The sequence below is a fragment of the Gopherus flavomarginatus genome, chromosome 1 (assembly GCF_025201925.1).
Source record: "Gopherus flavomarginatus isolate rGopFla2 chromosome 1, rGopFla2.mat.asm, whole genome shotgun sequence".
NCBI lineage: Eukaryota > Metazoa > Chordata > Testudines > Testudinidae > Gopherus > Gopherus flavomarginatus.
Window position 1 is genome coordinate 263,194,323 of NC_066617.1, and position 16,621 is coordinate 263,210,943.

The window sequence follows — 16,621 nt, forward strand, 5'->3', positions numbered from 1 at the left end:
AACTTCTGAAACTCTCCTGCCCGGTGGCTAAAGGAGACATCACCATATATCCCTGATAAACAGAGGAACAGTGAACCATGTGATAGAGCACTGGTCTTGACTTCTATACCTTAAATTTGTCTTGTTACACTATTTTTCATACCCCCCCCCAGTGAGGTCCCCTCTATTTCCAGTTCAAAATCCTTGCCAGATTGTCTCTCTACACACTCTAGCTCCCCACACACATTACCTTTGGTACTTCATTCTTCTTGGCTCTGGGACTGTGTTTTGTCAGTCTCTAACACCATCAAAGTCTCTGGCATCTGAGAGCAGGTATCCTTTGTGATCCAGTACTCCCCTGGGTGCTTCAGTACTCAGCACCCACCAATAATTCCTTTTATCTCTGTTACTTCAGGGGCAAACCCAACATGCAGGTGCCTCTTGCCCACAGTACCTGCCTCATTGGCAGTACTGTCTGATTTCCTCCCCTTTGGTGTCTGTGATGGCTGGGCCTATCTGGACATTGTCATCTGGGCTCCCTACCAAGCCTGAGACCCATGTTCCTGAACTTGTTGCTGCTGCTTCATCTGCAGATTCAAGATATCAGAGATCTCTTGCTTGAGCATTGTTTTGTATTATGATCCCTCCTCACATTCTGCTTTTGGTATCATATTTTGGTGAGTTGCACTCACTACTTTAAGCAACCCCTGGTGTCCTTGCACAGTAGTGCCATTTTTTTCAGCTCTTTCTGTCCTCTGCAGGTCTTCTGTGGCTCAGCTCTCCAGCTGGGTCACACAGTCCAACCTCCTTCCTGGGTACCACAAACTCAAATAATAAGTTCCTTGCCCTTCAGCACCAATTAGAAAACACAATCGTTTCTTACCCATCTGAGCTTAATTCCCTTTCCTCAATCAACTCAGCAGGGTTTCTCCTGCACTCCTGTCCCTAACTGTGGCCACAAACAGGCCCTGGCCTGGCCTGGTTCCTTTAACTGTGGCCTAGGAAGCATCCTTCTTCACTCCTCAGGTTACAGCCAGGAACTGTCTTGCTAGCAGCAAGCACCTCCCTTTAGTTTGGCCTGCTGGGCCTAGACTGGCTGGTGCTGGTCCCTAGGCCTTCTAGCTGCTACAGGACCAGATCTCAATGGCTCCCAGAATGGCTGCTCCTGGGATGCCTCTCTAGGCAAGTGTGGAGATGTAATACTAGCTGCTCTTTTCTTCTCAGAACTATTTCCTGGGGTGGGGTGCAGCAGAGCACTGGGGCATTGAGCAGGGGGCCACAAAGGCCTGGTATATTTAGTCTAGGATCATGTAATTAAAGGCTGTATTATATAATGTGTAGGCAACCTTAATCTGGCACTTCCTAACTTCTGACTGCTTGACTTTGCAACCTTAATATTTTAATCTAGGTCTCTCTCTCTGTGTGTGTTAGTTATACATGGAGTAGTTCTATTGACTTCAGTTAAAGATATATTAAATATAGAATTTTTAAAACCTGGGTTCTACAATCTTTAGCTTTAATCTTACAACCTCAAGTCAAAATGTAGTTTTAGTCCACGTTGCTGTTTAAAACACCTTCTTTCTTCAAATCATCCTGCAGTGATTTATAAATGAGAAACCTTTTTTACTCATCTTAGTTTTATATTTTCTTAAGTATCATATTCCTACTGGAAAAAATCCTTTTGGTTACACACACCATGATATTTTCATCATGAAGGGAAAAGAATAAACCTTCTAATTTTACTAAAGTGCAGTGAGCTCTCCCGGAGAAATTGAAATGAGATTTTTTTTGTCCTTATTTCTGTGAACTGAAATATACCCAGAGAAATGTACTTAAGGAACTTCTCTGAAAGCACAGACTAATTTAGAATGTTTTTAAAAAATCCATTATTTTGGAATCGTGAGGACAAGTCTAATTTACCCAGAAGCTAGACTGTAGCTTTTACCACATAGCTGTGCCACTCCAGGAGAAGTTCAGGGAATTGTGTCTCTGAGAGATGCAATTCCCTCCATGCTTACCTCTTTCTCTAGCCAATGGCCTGTATTTCCATCAAACTACAACCTCCTCTGGATAGCCCAGCTTTGCTGGCCAGTGTACTGAGGATGATGCCAAAGTTATGCCCACTCTCTATCCTTCTCACCAACCAGCTTTTGTGGGGAATTAGCAAGCTCCCACCTATTCATGTGCACCCAGACATACAGTCTAGGAACCTATAAGAGTGGACTCTTACTTTCCCTATACCCCAAGTCAAAATCTACCCCTAATGTTGGGCTCTTTCTTCAATACCATTTTTCAAGACTGAAAATAACATTATCAAAGTAAATTCATGGAGCCAATTTCTGCCAGCAAAAGAATGAATCAGTTCTAAATACACTCAGTGGGAGCCCCACAATGCATTCAAGGAGCAAGTTTAGCCCATGATGTTCACTGTGGCTCACACTTCACAAATATTTAATACTTTTCTTGTCTGAAACTCCCTTTATAAAAAGAAGCCATAAGGGTTTAGGAGATATTAAAGTACATCCTATAACCCTAATTACCAATGCTGTAATCTACGTTAATGATCCTTTACTTATTTTTAATTTCATTAGAAAAGTAAATGCATCACCTTCTCTTTAAAAAAAAACCACAAACATATATAGAAATATAGCTTTCTTTAAAATATAGGAGGTATTCCACAATTTTTTTCCTTGTGTTTATCTGCCCTCTAGTGGGTAAGTAGAACAGGTAGCTTCTTTTTCATTCTGTACTTATGATTCCTGCTGCTGATTAGCATTTGTGTAATTATTAGCCAGTATTTTTTATGATTTTGTCTCCTTTGCCTCATACCACAATCCCGCTTGTCTCATCTGCCTACTACATCTGGTCTTTTGGATAATTAGCATTTTAGGTCAGGGACCATCATTTTCTATATGCCTAGCATAATGGGACTCAGATGCGGTAGTCTTCTAAATGCAACTGTAATATAATACTTACCTCCAGTTAATACTTTTTTCTTCTCACAGAACTGCAGCTCAAAATATTTTATAAAACAGCTGGACAAATCATTCAGGGTTGTTTTAGCATGTCCAAAAGCCTCCAAGATACAGTTTACCTGCAATAAAATATAAAGGTAGTGAAGTGACAATATGACAGGAAGTAAACAAAGAGTTTCAGAAGGCTTCAGTGGCAACTGTTGGGTGCACAATACTTGAAATCAGGCCAGTTGTTTGTGTGCCTAAATAGTGCTTTTATTTCTGAAACTCTTTGCCGAGGTTCATAGAGAAATAAGGAAGACTCAAAGGACAAAGCCTTTGTAAGAGACAAAGTGGGTGAGGTGATATCTTTTATTGGACCAACTTCTGTTGGTGAAAAAGACAAGCTCAAAGGAAACCTGCATAATACCTTCAAAAGATGAGCCTGGGAACTTAAAATAACAACTTTGTTAGGCACTAAAAATCATGGACTCAGTAAAGACACCAGATTATGGCTCATTATAACAATCTGTAACCCTCTAATACTCCTTTGTGCTAGGACTGCAGAGATATTAACTGCCCACTTCATTCTGAATGGTCTCTTGCAACATATGTTAACTCCTTATGCTTAACAATCTGTTCCACCTTGTAGTTAGCTGTGATGCTCTGAGTACCTTTCCCAGACCTGAAGAAGTCTCTGTAACCTCGAAAGCTTGTCTTTCTCACCAACAGAAGTTTGTCCAATAAAGATATTACCTCACCCACCTTGCCTCTCTCTAATATCCTGGCACCAGCAAGGCTACAACAACACTGCAAAAAACCTTTGACAGAGTGGTAGAGGTCAGGAGGAAGAGCCACATCCTAGAAATAAAGTCACTTACCCTAGTTTTGTATTAACACAACTCCATTGAGTCAGGTTCTGATGTACCAGTATCTGCTGGTTGTGGCTTCCTGATCCTCAGTCTAGCTGCATGCCAGTTAGGGCAGCCTCAGAGATGATCTAAAGAATACGAGCAGGCTATGGCTCCCCATGCAGTAACATTCCAGCTAGCCCCCTGCCCATGATTGCTTAGGGGTTGCAATAGGGGTATCTCAGAAACCGGCTATGCTGGCTATGTGCCAGTTGGGGACCTCCTCAGATGGGGAAATCTAGCAGCTTTATGGCCCCTGTGCACCATTAGACTATCACACAAAGGGGCTGGAGTGAGGGAGACAATCTGGCTTATTGACTTCATATAGAGTTACTCCTGATTTAAACCAGTGTAAGACAGATGAATCCAGCATTATTATTATTATTATTATTTTATTATTACTATTACTATTTGATGGCAGCTCTCCTTGATTCAATTTACTGGGCAAATTATTTTTAAATACCATATTTTGCAGAGAAAATAAGTTTCACTTTTCTCTCACACACACAAACGACTGGTACAGATATAACATGCAGTGATCAATCCAGGTGCCATTTTTACACCTTTTTAAAATATATATTTTTAAAAGTCTTACAATAGAAGTGTGTGTTCTCATTTGGTTGAGCAGGGGGTTGTGTGATTCCCTGTGTATTTAAGTCACTAGATATCATATAGAATCAAAGGCCTGGAAGGGACCTTGAAAGGACATCTAGTCCAGTTCCCTGCAATCATGGCAGGACTAAGTATTATCTAAACCATCACTTTAGTATGTTGTTTTAACTAGACGGAGAGCCTGACTCAGAACTAATTTGCACCTTGCATTGTCATTTGCACCTTGGAAAACTTGAGTATAATGCACTACTATTTTACTACACAAGTGCAAGGCTGTAGAAAATCATGCCTAAGGTTGTGAGTCTGTCACAGAAGTCATGGATTCCGTGACGACTATGACTTCTGCAGCAGCTGGTATGGCTGGCCTGTGGGCTGCCTGAGCAGCTCGGGCAGTCCCTTGGCCAGCCGCACCATCTGCTAGTAGGGCAGTCTCGGGCCACTGTGCCCCCCACCTGGAGCATCAGGAGTGTGGGTGTGGGAGGGGCTCATGGCTGGGGCAGGGAGTTGGACCATGGGAGGGGATGAGGACTCTGGACATTGCTTACCTTGGGGAAGCAGCAACATGTCCCCCAGCTCCGTCCTAAGTGGAGGCATGGCCAGTGGGGCTCTGTGCACTGCCTCCCTTCACAGGCACCACCCCCACAGCTTCCATTGGCCGCAGTTCCCAGCCAATGAGAGCTTCAAAGCCAATGCTCAGGGCGGGGCAGCGCACAGAGCTCCACTAGATGTGCCTCCATATAGGAGCCAAGGGACATGTTGCCACTGTCAGGGAGCCTACCAGCGTCACCAACCCCTCCCCCGCAGCAGAAGCAGGTGTCCCAGGCTGCACGCTGCTGCTCGCCCCCCACCCTAGCACCAGTAGTCAGAGGTTATAGTGCAAGTCTCGGACAAGTCATGGTCTGCAAATTTTTGTTTACTGCCTGTGACCTGTCCATGACTTTTACTAACAATACCAATCACTAAAACATAGCCTTGAAATATTAGAAATTTAATTAGCTATTTGTCCAGTAGATGGCAGCAGCAAATTGGCTAATTTAGTTCTGTAACTTCAATAGAATTCTATGAAGGATGAATTTGGCCCAGTGAGACTAATTAAGCACTCGTGTAAAGAGATAGAACTGTACTAATTTTAATGGAGTTATGCATAGCTGCTGTAGGTATGAATTTAGCTTATCATGCTTACCAGTACTTCCTAAAGTAAATTAAAGTGAAAACCAAATTTGCTTGCCTGTTACCACATGTACTCATTTACTTTTTATGGAAAGCATCTTAACTGATCTGAATTCCACCTGCATGGGTGTTGGTAGAAGTTGGACCAATGACAGAGACCAAGCCAGTGTCAGGAGCAGAACCCAAGTTTCCTGACTCCTATTCCAGTTCCTTATCCAGTGGACCATGCTGGTCATTTTCCCAGTTACCAAGAACCAGAGGACTCAGAATAAATATTTATTATTTAATCTGAATTTTAGGAAAGGAAAAGCGATAGAAGATCTGATCTGGATTTTAAAATCATAACTGAGTTAAAATACAGGAGTAGGATTTATGGGCCAGGCCTTCAGCTGGAGCAAATCAGTTTAGGTCCACTGAAGTCAGCAGAGTCATTCTGATGTACACCAGCTTTAGATTTGACCTATTGTGTTTAACATAATGATCTAAGGCTTTGTTACTTGTATAAAACTATGCTAATACAACATCAAACAGGAGAATTTAAATGCAAAAAACTGAAAGTTATACTTCCCACTGTAACATGAACACAGTTTCATTGATCATCTGTATTAAAGCATGTATTTTAAAAAGTATCACCAGTGATTCAGACCTCTCTGCATTGCACTGGTACCACACAATAAAGTCAACACTTTTCTGAGCACTTTAATATTTGGATTTCCAGACTGTGGCTTTGTTTGTTTGAATGTATAATGCCTTAAGTAAACTCAGCTGTGATTATTTCAGTGTAATCAGATTTCAATATACAATTATTGAAATATGAATGCAGCTGTTTTCCAATAGCCAATCATCTGTTATTATTTGTATTCCCATAGTGCATAGGAGCCCCCATCATGAACCAGGACCCCATTGTGCTAGGCACAATAAAAACATAGAACAGACCCTGGTGCAAATAGTTTACACTGTAAACAGAAGGGTAGGAATAAATGGAGAGGGGTAACTAGTGGTGTTCCCCAGGGTCAGTCCTAGGACCAACCCTGTTCAAGTTATTCATAAATGATCTGGAGAAAGGGGTAAAAAGTGAGGTGGCAAAGTTTGCAGATGATACTAAACTGCTCAAGATAGTTAAGACCAAAGCAAACTGTGAACTTCAAAAAGATTTCACAAAACTAAGTGATTGGGCAACAAAATGGCAAATGAAATGTAATGTGGATAAATGTAAAGTAATGCACATTGGAAAAAAACTCCAACTATACATACAATATGATGGGGGGCTAATTTAGCTACAACTAATCAGGAAAAAGATCTTGAGTCACTGTGGATAGTTCTCTGAAGATGTCCATGCAGTGTGCAGCGGTGGTCAAAAAAGCAAACAGGATGTTAGGAATCATTAAAAAGGGGATAGAGGTTAAGATGGAGAATATATTATTGCCCTTATATAAATCAATGGTATGCCCACATCTTGAATACTGCATACAGATGTGGTCTCATCTCAAAGATATACTGGCCTTAGAAAAGGTTCAGAGAAGGGCAACTAAAATGATTAGGGGTTTGGAACGGGTCCCATATGAGGAGAGATTAAAGAGGCTAGGACTTTTCAGCTTGGAAAAGAGGAGACTAAGTGGGGATATGATAGAGGTGCATATAAAATCATGAGTGATGTGGAGAAAGTAAATAACGAAAAGTTATTTACTTATTCCCATAATACAAGAGCTAAGGGCCACCAAATGAAATTAATGGGCAGCAGGTTTCAAACAAATAAAAGGAAGTTCTTCTTCACAGCGCACAGTCAACTTGTGGAACTCCTTGCTTGAGGAGGTTGTGAAGGCTAGGACTATAACAGCGTTTAAAAGAGAACTGGATAAATTTATGGAGGTTAAGTCTCTTAATGGCTATTAGTCAGGATGGGTAAGAAATGGTGTCCCTAGCCTCTGTTTGTCAGAGGGTGGAGATGGATGTCAGGAGAGAGATCACTTAATCATTACCTGTTAGATTCAATCCCTCTGGGGCACCTGGCATTGGTCACTGTCAGTAGACAGGATACTGGGCTAAATGGACCTTTGGTCTAACCAGTACAGCCGTTCTTATGCTCTTATGAGAACAGATGGATACAGATAGACAAATGGGCGGAGAGCAAGCAGGAGTGGCGCCAGTTTCTGGCACCCTAGGCAGAATTCAGGAGGCAGCATTTTGTGCGTTCCTCACGGGGCACGCAGGACCTTCCGGTTCCGCTCCCATCGCACCGCCGAAGAAGGGCCCTCCACTCAAATGCCGCAGGCGACAGTGGCAGTCATTGAGCTGCTCAATTGCCTGCCACTGTTTTCCACGGCACGTCGGCAGAAGGTCCTTCTTCGGCGACGGGAGTGGAACCGGAAGCTCCCGTGCACCCCATGAGGAGTGCACAAAATGCCATCCCCTGAATCCTGGCGCCCTAGGCGACCACCTAGGGTCGCCTAATGGAAGTGCTGGTCCTGAGTACAAGTAAATAATGAGACAATATTGGTCAATATGGTAGGCAACGGAACTGAATCCAAGCATGAGTCATTGAACTCAAAAGGTCATTTTGGAAACAGTTAAAAGCCCAAAAATAAGTGGTTTAGACTGGAGCGTCCATCTAAACCTTAACCATAGTGTTCCTGCTGTAACAGTATAATGATAGGTGAGTTGCGCCGCCCAGCTGAATGAAAACTTTGTATTTAGTATTTACTGTCACAGAAATAGATTCCGCTGTCAGATTCATGTGGCCAGTTCCTGTGCTTTCCTGACAGAATTTGATCCAGTTGTGGAAATCAGGTATGAAATTAAATATAATTTGTACATCTTATATCTATTTAAAAATTTATGTTACAGTTTCCAAATAAAGGCTGATAACACTACCCTCACGTAAGCTTTTGCAATCCCTTTTTGGTGTAATGGCAAAACATGACTAAGAACATATAGAAAACATTTTGCTAAATTTATAGCTAAAAATAAATGGTTAATCACTTTTAAAATGTAATAAACAAGCCATACTAGAGGAATAAAATTAGATCTGTTTATAGTGATCTGGTTTAATGGGGTTTTGACATAGTGTGTAAATAAAAATAATACTTTTGCAAGTGACTGTTAAAGAATAGTAATGAAAGTACTATATGTATCACCAAGACACGATTTTCCTTAAAACTTTCCAATTTTGTCTCCTATAAGATTACTTCACTCCACAGTATTTTTTATACTTGCCATAAGGAACACCAATATAGAGAAGGTGGATGAGGAAGTTTGAAAGCTTGTCTCTTTTGCCAACAGAAGTTGGTTCGATAAAAGATATTACCTCACTCTGTCTCTCTAATGTCCTGGGACCAACACTGCTACAGCAACACTGCATATAAGGAACAGCATAGACACAGACATAACCTTATTTAGTTATTGAAGGCAATAGGAATGTGTTTAAGGGTGAGCCCTATACTATAGACATTCCCTATAGGTAGAAGCAAGGATGAAAATCAAAATGACCAAAAATCCTATTAGCAAAGCTGGCTTCCACATTTTGGCCCAGTCACTTCAGCTTAATGTGAACTTGATCCTACTCCTATTCAAGTCAGTCAAAAAAAAACTCCATTGACTTGAATATGCAAGAGTGCAAGAAGCCTTTAATCTGTATTTTATGCAAAGCACCTAAAATATTTCAATAGCTAGGGCAGGATCAAGCCCTATGTGAGCATGCCTATGAAATTCAGTTTCCCTCTAAGCAAAAATATCTTTCCTTGGTCAAAATACATATTGATACTATGTTCTGAAGCAGCTCAAAATACTACTTACATGTTTTATCTTTGAATCAAAGGTACTCCTGCTGGAACTGGATCTGCATGTCAGGTGCTTCACTATTTGTTTGCAGGCTTCAGTTTTCCCAGAACCACTTTCTCCACTGCAGAAAGGAGGGACGGGAGAAAAACACCACTATTTATTTTTTGTCTCAGTTTTATACATTACATTATTTACAGCCTCTGTTATCCCTACTGGAGTGGACACTCCAGACAAATGTTAATTCCTAATAGAGGCATAATTAGGAAATAATATTATTATTAAACAATCTGGATATTAAATAATCATGAACACCACATAAAAGACAAACTGGCGTATAATCTATGATTATGAACACTAGCCAGTTTATGCATGATTTTCCACTTGTCCTCACTTTAGCACAGAGACAATGTAAAGTTAAAGTTCTTAACCTCTGTAGTGTTCTAATAGCAATGTTACCTTTCCTTTTAATGAGCCCAGCAAGGTGATTATACCAATGCCAAGCTATCTGGGGTTTTATGTTTGAAGGGGGATGGGCGTGGCAAAGGTGAAAAGAAAAAAGATGGAAAATTACCAGGTGAATGAGGAATGGAAGAGAGAGAGAATGAAGAAAGACAGCACAACCCAAAGTTGGCTGATATATGGCACGCTGATGTGCCAGCAATTTCCCTTTTGCTATGTTGCCCTGCTCTGTATGCAAGCTGCAGGGTAAAAATTATTAGCTCCCCAATCTCTGAAGTGCTACACACTCAGACTTCAGATATTATGATATTGTTTCATTTCATTCCTTGCACATGGAGAAGAATAAACAACGAATGGGAGGGAAGGAGTGGGCAAAGAAAACAGGTAATGGGAAGTAGGAACAAGAAGGTGAGGAGGAGACAGAAGAGATGGGGGGGAAAAGGAAGTGACAACACAATATCAGCAAGGAAATGAACACAACATAAATAAGAGTGGAGAGGAGAGAGACCAGGAGACGAAAAACTATACAGAACTAAAAATCATGAGAAAAAGCAGAAGGTCTTCAAGGAGTGGAAGATGGGAGTGATCAGCAAGAAAAGCTACCTTACTGAGGTCAGAACATGTAGGAAAAAGTGAGACAGGCCAAAAGCCATGTAGAGTTGCACCTTGCAAAGGGAATTAAAACCAATAGTAAAAAGTTCTATAGCCATATAAATAAGAAGAAAACAAAGAAGTGGGACCGCTAAATACTGAGGATGGAGTGGAGGTTAAGGATAATTTAGGCATGGCCCAATATCTAAACAAATACTTTGCCTCAGTCTTTAATGAGACTAATGAGGAGTTTAGGGATCATGGTAGGATGACAAATGAGAATGAGGATATGGAGGTAGATATTACCACATCTGAGGTAGAAGCCAAACTCAAACAGCTTAAAGTGACTAAATCGGGGTAGGGGGGCAGATAATCTTCATCCAAGAATATTAAAGGAACTGGCACACGAAATTGCAAGCCCATTAGCAAGTACTGTAATGAATCTAAACTCAGGGGTTGTACCACATGACTGGAGAATTGCTAACATAGTTCCTATTTTTAAGAAAGGGGGGAAAAAGGTGATCCGGGTAACTGCAGGCCTGTTAGTTTGACATCCGTTGTATGCAAGGTCTTGGAAAAATTTTTGAAGGAGAAAGTAGTTAAGGATATTGAAGTCAATGGTAATTGGTCAATGGTAATACAACATGGTTTTACAAAAGGTAGATCATGACAGACTAACCTGATCACCTTCTTTGAGAAGGTAACAGAATTTTTAGACAAGGAATCACAGTGGATCTAATTTACCTCGATTTCGGTAAGGCATTTGTTATGGTTCCACATGGGGAATTATTAGCTAAATTGGAAAAGATGGGGATCAATATGAAAATTGAAAGGTGGATAAGGAACTGGTTAAAGGGGAGACTACAGTGGGTCATACTGAAAGGTGAACTGTCAGGCTGGAAGGAGGTTACTAGTGGAGTTTCTCAGGGATAGGTTTTGGGACCAATTTTATTTAATCTTTTTATTACTGGTCTTGGCACAAAAAATGGGAATGTGCCAATAAATTTTGTGGATGACACGAAGCTGGGAGGTATTGCCAATACAGAGAGGGACCAGGATACCCTACAGGAAGATCTTGATGACCCTGTAAACTGGAGTAATAGTAATAGCATGAAATATATTAGTGAAAAGTGAAAGGTCATGCATTTTAGGGATTAATAACAATTTTTGTTATAAACTGGGGAAGCATCACTTGGCAGTAACAAAGAAGAAGGACCTCGGAGTACTGGTTGATCACAGGATGACTATGAGCCGCCAATGTGATATGGCCATGAAAAAAGCTAATGCGGTCTTGGGATGCATCAGACGAGGTATTTCCAGTAAAGATAAGGAGACACTGATGAGACCTCATCTGGAATATTGTGTACAGTTCTGGTGTCCCTTGTTTAAGAAGGATGAATTCAAACTGGAACAGGTACAGAGAAGGGCTACTAGGATGAGCCGAGGAATGGAAAACCTGTCTTATGAAAGGAGAGTCAAAGAGCTTGGCTTGTTTAGCCTAACCAAAAGAAGGCTGAGGGGAGATTATTGCTCTCTATAAATACCAGAAGGATAAATACCAAGGAGGGAGAGGAATTATTTAAGCTCAGTACCAGTATGGACACAAGAACAAATGGATATAAACTGACCATCAGGAAGTTTAGACTTGAAATTAGTCCTCTGATGGTTAGAAACCTTTGTCTAAAGTTCTAGAACAGCCTTCCAAGGGGAGCAGTGAAGGCAAAAGACATATCTGGCGTCAGGACTAAGTTTGATAAGTTTATGGAAGGGATGGTATGATGGGATTGCCTAATTTTGGCAATTAATTGATCTTTGATTATTTTTGACTATAAGCGGTAAATATGCCCGATGGGATGTTAGATGGAATCTGAGTTACTACAGAGAATTCTTTCCTGTGTGTCTGGCTGGTGAGTCTTGCCCACATGCTCAGGGTTTAGCTGATCACCATATTTGGGGTCAGGAAGGAATTTTCCCCCATGGCAGATTGGCAGAGGCCCTGGGGGGTTTTCGCCTTCCTCTGCAGCATGGGGCATGGGTAACTTGCTGGAGGATTCTCTGCACCTTGAAGTTTTTAAACCACAAGTTGAGGACTTCAGTAGCTCAGACATAGGTCAGGGGTTTGTTACAGGAGTGGGTGGGTAAGATTCTGTGGCCTGCATTGTGCAGGAGGTCAGACTCGATCATAATGGTCCTTTCTGACCTTAAAGTCTGAGTATATAAGACTTGCCTTTTCTCTGAATCTATGCAGAATGAGACTGCCTTTGCTATTTGTTTTTTGACTAATTTAAACTATGGTTTTAATATTGTAAGTTTCTATCATCATTTAGAGTATGATCCTGCATTCTTTGTACACCCAAAGCTTCTACTGAAGTGGATAGGAGTTTTTGGCTGTGCAAGGGTTTCAGAAGCCCTATATGTATTTAATGCAAAACACCTAAAATACTTCAGTAGCTAAAATTAAAAAAAAAATCATCATTGAAATCAAGGAGTTCACTGGCACACATAATCTGAGTTTAACATCCCAGTGGGATTGACAGTGCAAGGTCTGTGACATAAATGCACTATGCAAGGCTCCGGTCATCAGCATTTGGTTTCCTGGAAAGTTTCTCCTGGAAAATCTGATGCTATTCAAGGTTTTTTTTCCTGAAATCTGCCTGGTCCCAGATAATTTAATACACTGCACAGGTAATAATTTCTGTATTCACTAATGCGTTCATTTGCAAGGAAGGGGTTGGAAACAAAAGTTTCTTAATCAGACAGCACTGTATTCATTTTAATGGCCTTAAAAAATCAGCCCTGCAAAAGGTCAGTGCACTTCTGCTAGTGGCAAAAGCTGTATGGAAAGGTCACAGTAGCTGCAGTGCTGAGGACGTGATCACTCATGTTTGATTTACCAAGTAGTAGAAAGTGTACCAGCATGGAGAGTCATTTAAGTGTTTCAGTGAAATTGAGTTTAATCACATGCATTCATGCTAACATAATAGATATCATATAGAGGGATTTTCCCTTAGCAGAAATCTGTGTAGGAGGTGGAAGGGTTAACCACTGAACAGAGCTCCAAGCTGTAGTAGGAACTGGTTCTGTGGGACAAAGGGACAAGCACAGTAGCAATAACGGCAGTTTTGAAACTGCATTTGCATCAGAAGAGGAGAAGTTGCAAGCAGCATCACACAGTACGTAGAATCACAGAAGTTCTACTGGGAGTAAAAATACCCCAAAACCTCTTTTTTTTCCCCCCCTTCCCAAACACCTCCTCCCCACAAAGTTCTGCCTTTTTTGAAAAGCTCCAAAATAACCCAGACTGCCTATTTTATTTCAGTAGTGTCCAAAATGTGCTAGGTGCTGTGCAGACACACAAGAGGCAAATGCTACCACGAAGAGCTTACAACCTAAAAAGCAAGGATCAGACAAATGTGGGGGAAATTATACAAAACCCTGTATTACCAAAGCCTGTCAGAGGGACACCTGGCACATGTCATTTGTTTTTCTATACTGATATCTACATATAAAAGCCATCCCTTACCAGTCGTATTTTTATTCCCCCTTTTCTCTTCCTTTTTATTTCTTCTTCTTGCCCTCTATCTCTAACCACTGCTGTTTCTCACACTGAACACTCCTCCAATCCTTGTTCCCTGCTCCCTGCCCCACCTCCCATCACAGATCTAAAGCTGAGTGTAAGAAGCTGATATCATTAGGGAATCAAAGCAACTACTCAATTAGAAGACAACCTCAATAGTCTTAGACATCTTTCTCAGGTTTGCTGGGGATTGGAGCAGAACCCTCATGTCTTTTCTTGTCTGTCTTCGCAGAGCCCTTCAGTCACTTCCTGCTGGGGATGGGGTGTTGGTACTTCATAATTAGGCCCTTCCAAATTCACAGGCAGGAAAAACGCATCACAGACAGTGAAATCTGGTCTCCTACTGTGAAATCTGGTCTTCTGTGTGCTTTTACCCTAGACTATACAGATTTCAAGGGGGAAACCAGAGTTTCTCGAATTGGGGGTCCTGACCCAAAAGGGAGTTGTAGGATGGTTACAAGGTTACTTTAGGGAGGTCATGGTATTGCCACCCTTTTTTCTGTGCTGTGTTGAGAACTGGGAGGCGAGAGAGCACCGGTTGTTGGCCGAACACCAAACTCTGAAGGCAACGCCCCACCAGCAGCAGCGCAGAAGTAAGAGTGGCAATACCATGCCATCCTTATTTCTGTGCTGGTGACGGCTCTGCCTTCAGAGCTGGGCTCCTGGCCAGCAGCTGCTGCTCTCTCGCCACCTACTTCTGAACAGCAGCGCAGAAGTAAGGGTAGCAGTACTGCAAACCCCCCCACACACAACTCCTTTTTGGACGTGGACTCCTACAATTACAATGCTGTGACATTTCAGATTTAAATAGCTGAAATCATTCCATTTATTATTTTAAAAATCCTATGACAGTGAAATTGACCAAAATGATTGTGAATTTGGTAGGCTCTAATCATTAATACTTTACTCTCATCTTTCTAGTAGGCATTTTTCAAAGGGTCAGTACCAATGCTGTATCACATTGTTCTTAGGGGATAAGAAGCAGCAGTAGTGGGACATTGTGTTTTATATAAGCCACGATTCCACATAATTGTATGTACTTGGTGCTAGTTAGCATAGAAACCTACTTAACATAATGGTTGCCTCTTTGTAGGGTCTGTTACAGAACAGACATCCCAATTTAGTGCATAACAGCACATTTAGTGCATGCTCCCAAACAGCAAAATGAAGAGCTTGTGCAGCCTGGACCTGAAGGAATCTATTCCATTACACAAACATCCAGTATTTCATAATCACCATTTCTAGCTAAGGACAGTGGTAGTAGTGGTGGCACACTTAGTACTGTACCCCACCCTGTCATAACTTAGTCCCAGATTTGGACCTTAGCGTCCAAAATATGGGGGTTAGCATGAAAACCTCCAAGCTTAGTTACCAGCTTGGACCTGGTATTGCTGTCACCACCCAAAAAATTAGTGTTTTGGGGCACTCTGGTCCCCCCAAAGACCTTCCCTGGGGACCCCAAGACCCAAATCCCTTGAGTCTCACAGCAAAGGGAAATAAACCTTTTCCCTCCCCCCGCCCTCCAGGTGCTCCTGGAGAGAGACACAGAAGCAACCTCCGTGAATCTAAGCAGAGGGAGTCCACCCTCTCTAATTCCAGTCCTGGAAACAAAAGCACTTCCCTCTTCACCCAGAGGGAATGCAAAGTCAGGCTAGTAAATCTAACACACACAGATTTCCCTCTGACTTATTCCTCCCACCAATTCCCTGGTGAGCTGCAGACTCAATTCCCTGGAGTTCCTCAGTAAAGAAACTCCAACAGGTCTTAAAAGAAAGCTTTATATAAAAAAGAGAGAAAAATACATACAAATGGTCTCTCTGTATTAAGGTGACAAATACAGGGTCAATTGCTTAAAAGAAATATGAATAAACAGCCTTATTCAAAAAGAATACAATTCAAAGCACTCCAGCAACTATATCCATGTAAATACAAAGAAAACAATAGAAACCTTACTGTCTTACTATATTTGTACTCACAACTTGTAAACAGAAGATTAGAAAGCAGGAAATAGAAATCCTTCTCATAGCTGAGAGAGATTCCGGCAGAAGACCCAGAACAAAAGACTCACACGCAAAAAACCCTCCGCCCAGAGTTGAAAAAATCCTGTTTCCTGATTGGTCCTCTGGTCAGGTGCTTCAGGTGAAAGAGACATTAACCCTTAGCTATCTGTTTATGACACACCCTCTTTATTTTCTGTGTTCATCCTTATGTTTTTGCCTTCACTCTTAAGAGGCAGCACTAGCATTCTGCCTTTATAATAGCACTACCTCCCAAATCCTCTGTCTTCCTCAATGCTATGGCCGCTAGCAGAAAAAAACAATAGCAAACCTCAGGCATTAGTTGTCCTCTGGTACTATCATCTTGTTGTTCTCTCACATCAAGACAAAATACAGATCCTCTCACTTCACTGCATAGAAGATCAATCAAGTTATCAGAAATAGGATAGCAGTAACTCTGTAGTCTTTTCCACAGCAGAGAATGCCAGTGAGCAGAAAGCTTTTCTGAAGTTCTAAACAATCATAAATCAAATCAAGCAAAGCTTTAGATATTTGATAAACAGGCCCCAAGTAACTTGTAATCCCAAATCCTGG

The 16,621-nt window shown here is 41.4% G+C and overlaps 1 protein-coding gene across 2 annotated transcripts in view; it reads right to left on the bottom strand.

Annotated features, from left to right (window-relative positions):
- Positions 1–16,621, bottom strand: part of MYO16 (myosin XVI) — a 592,718-nt gene that overhangs the window by 228,412 nt on the left and 347,685 nt on the right. For both annotated transcript variants that reach the window (XM_050946813.1, XM_050946805.1), the window contains exons 14-15: positions 9,419–9,524; positions 2,956–3,073 (exon numbers count right to left, since the gene is read on the bottom strand). In XM_050946813.1, the coding sequence (XP_050802770.1) occupies positions 2,956–3,073; positions 9,419–9,524 (224 nt within the window). The remainder of the gene's footprint in view (positions 1–2,955; positions 3,074–9,418; positions 9,525–16,621) is intronic.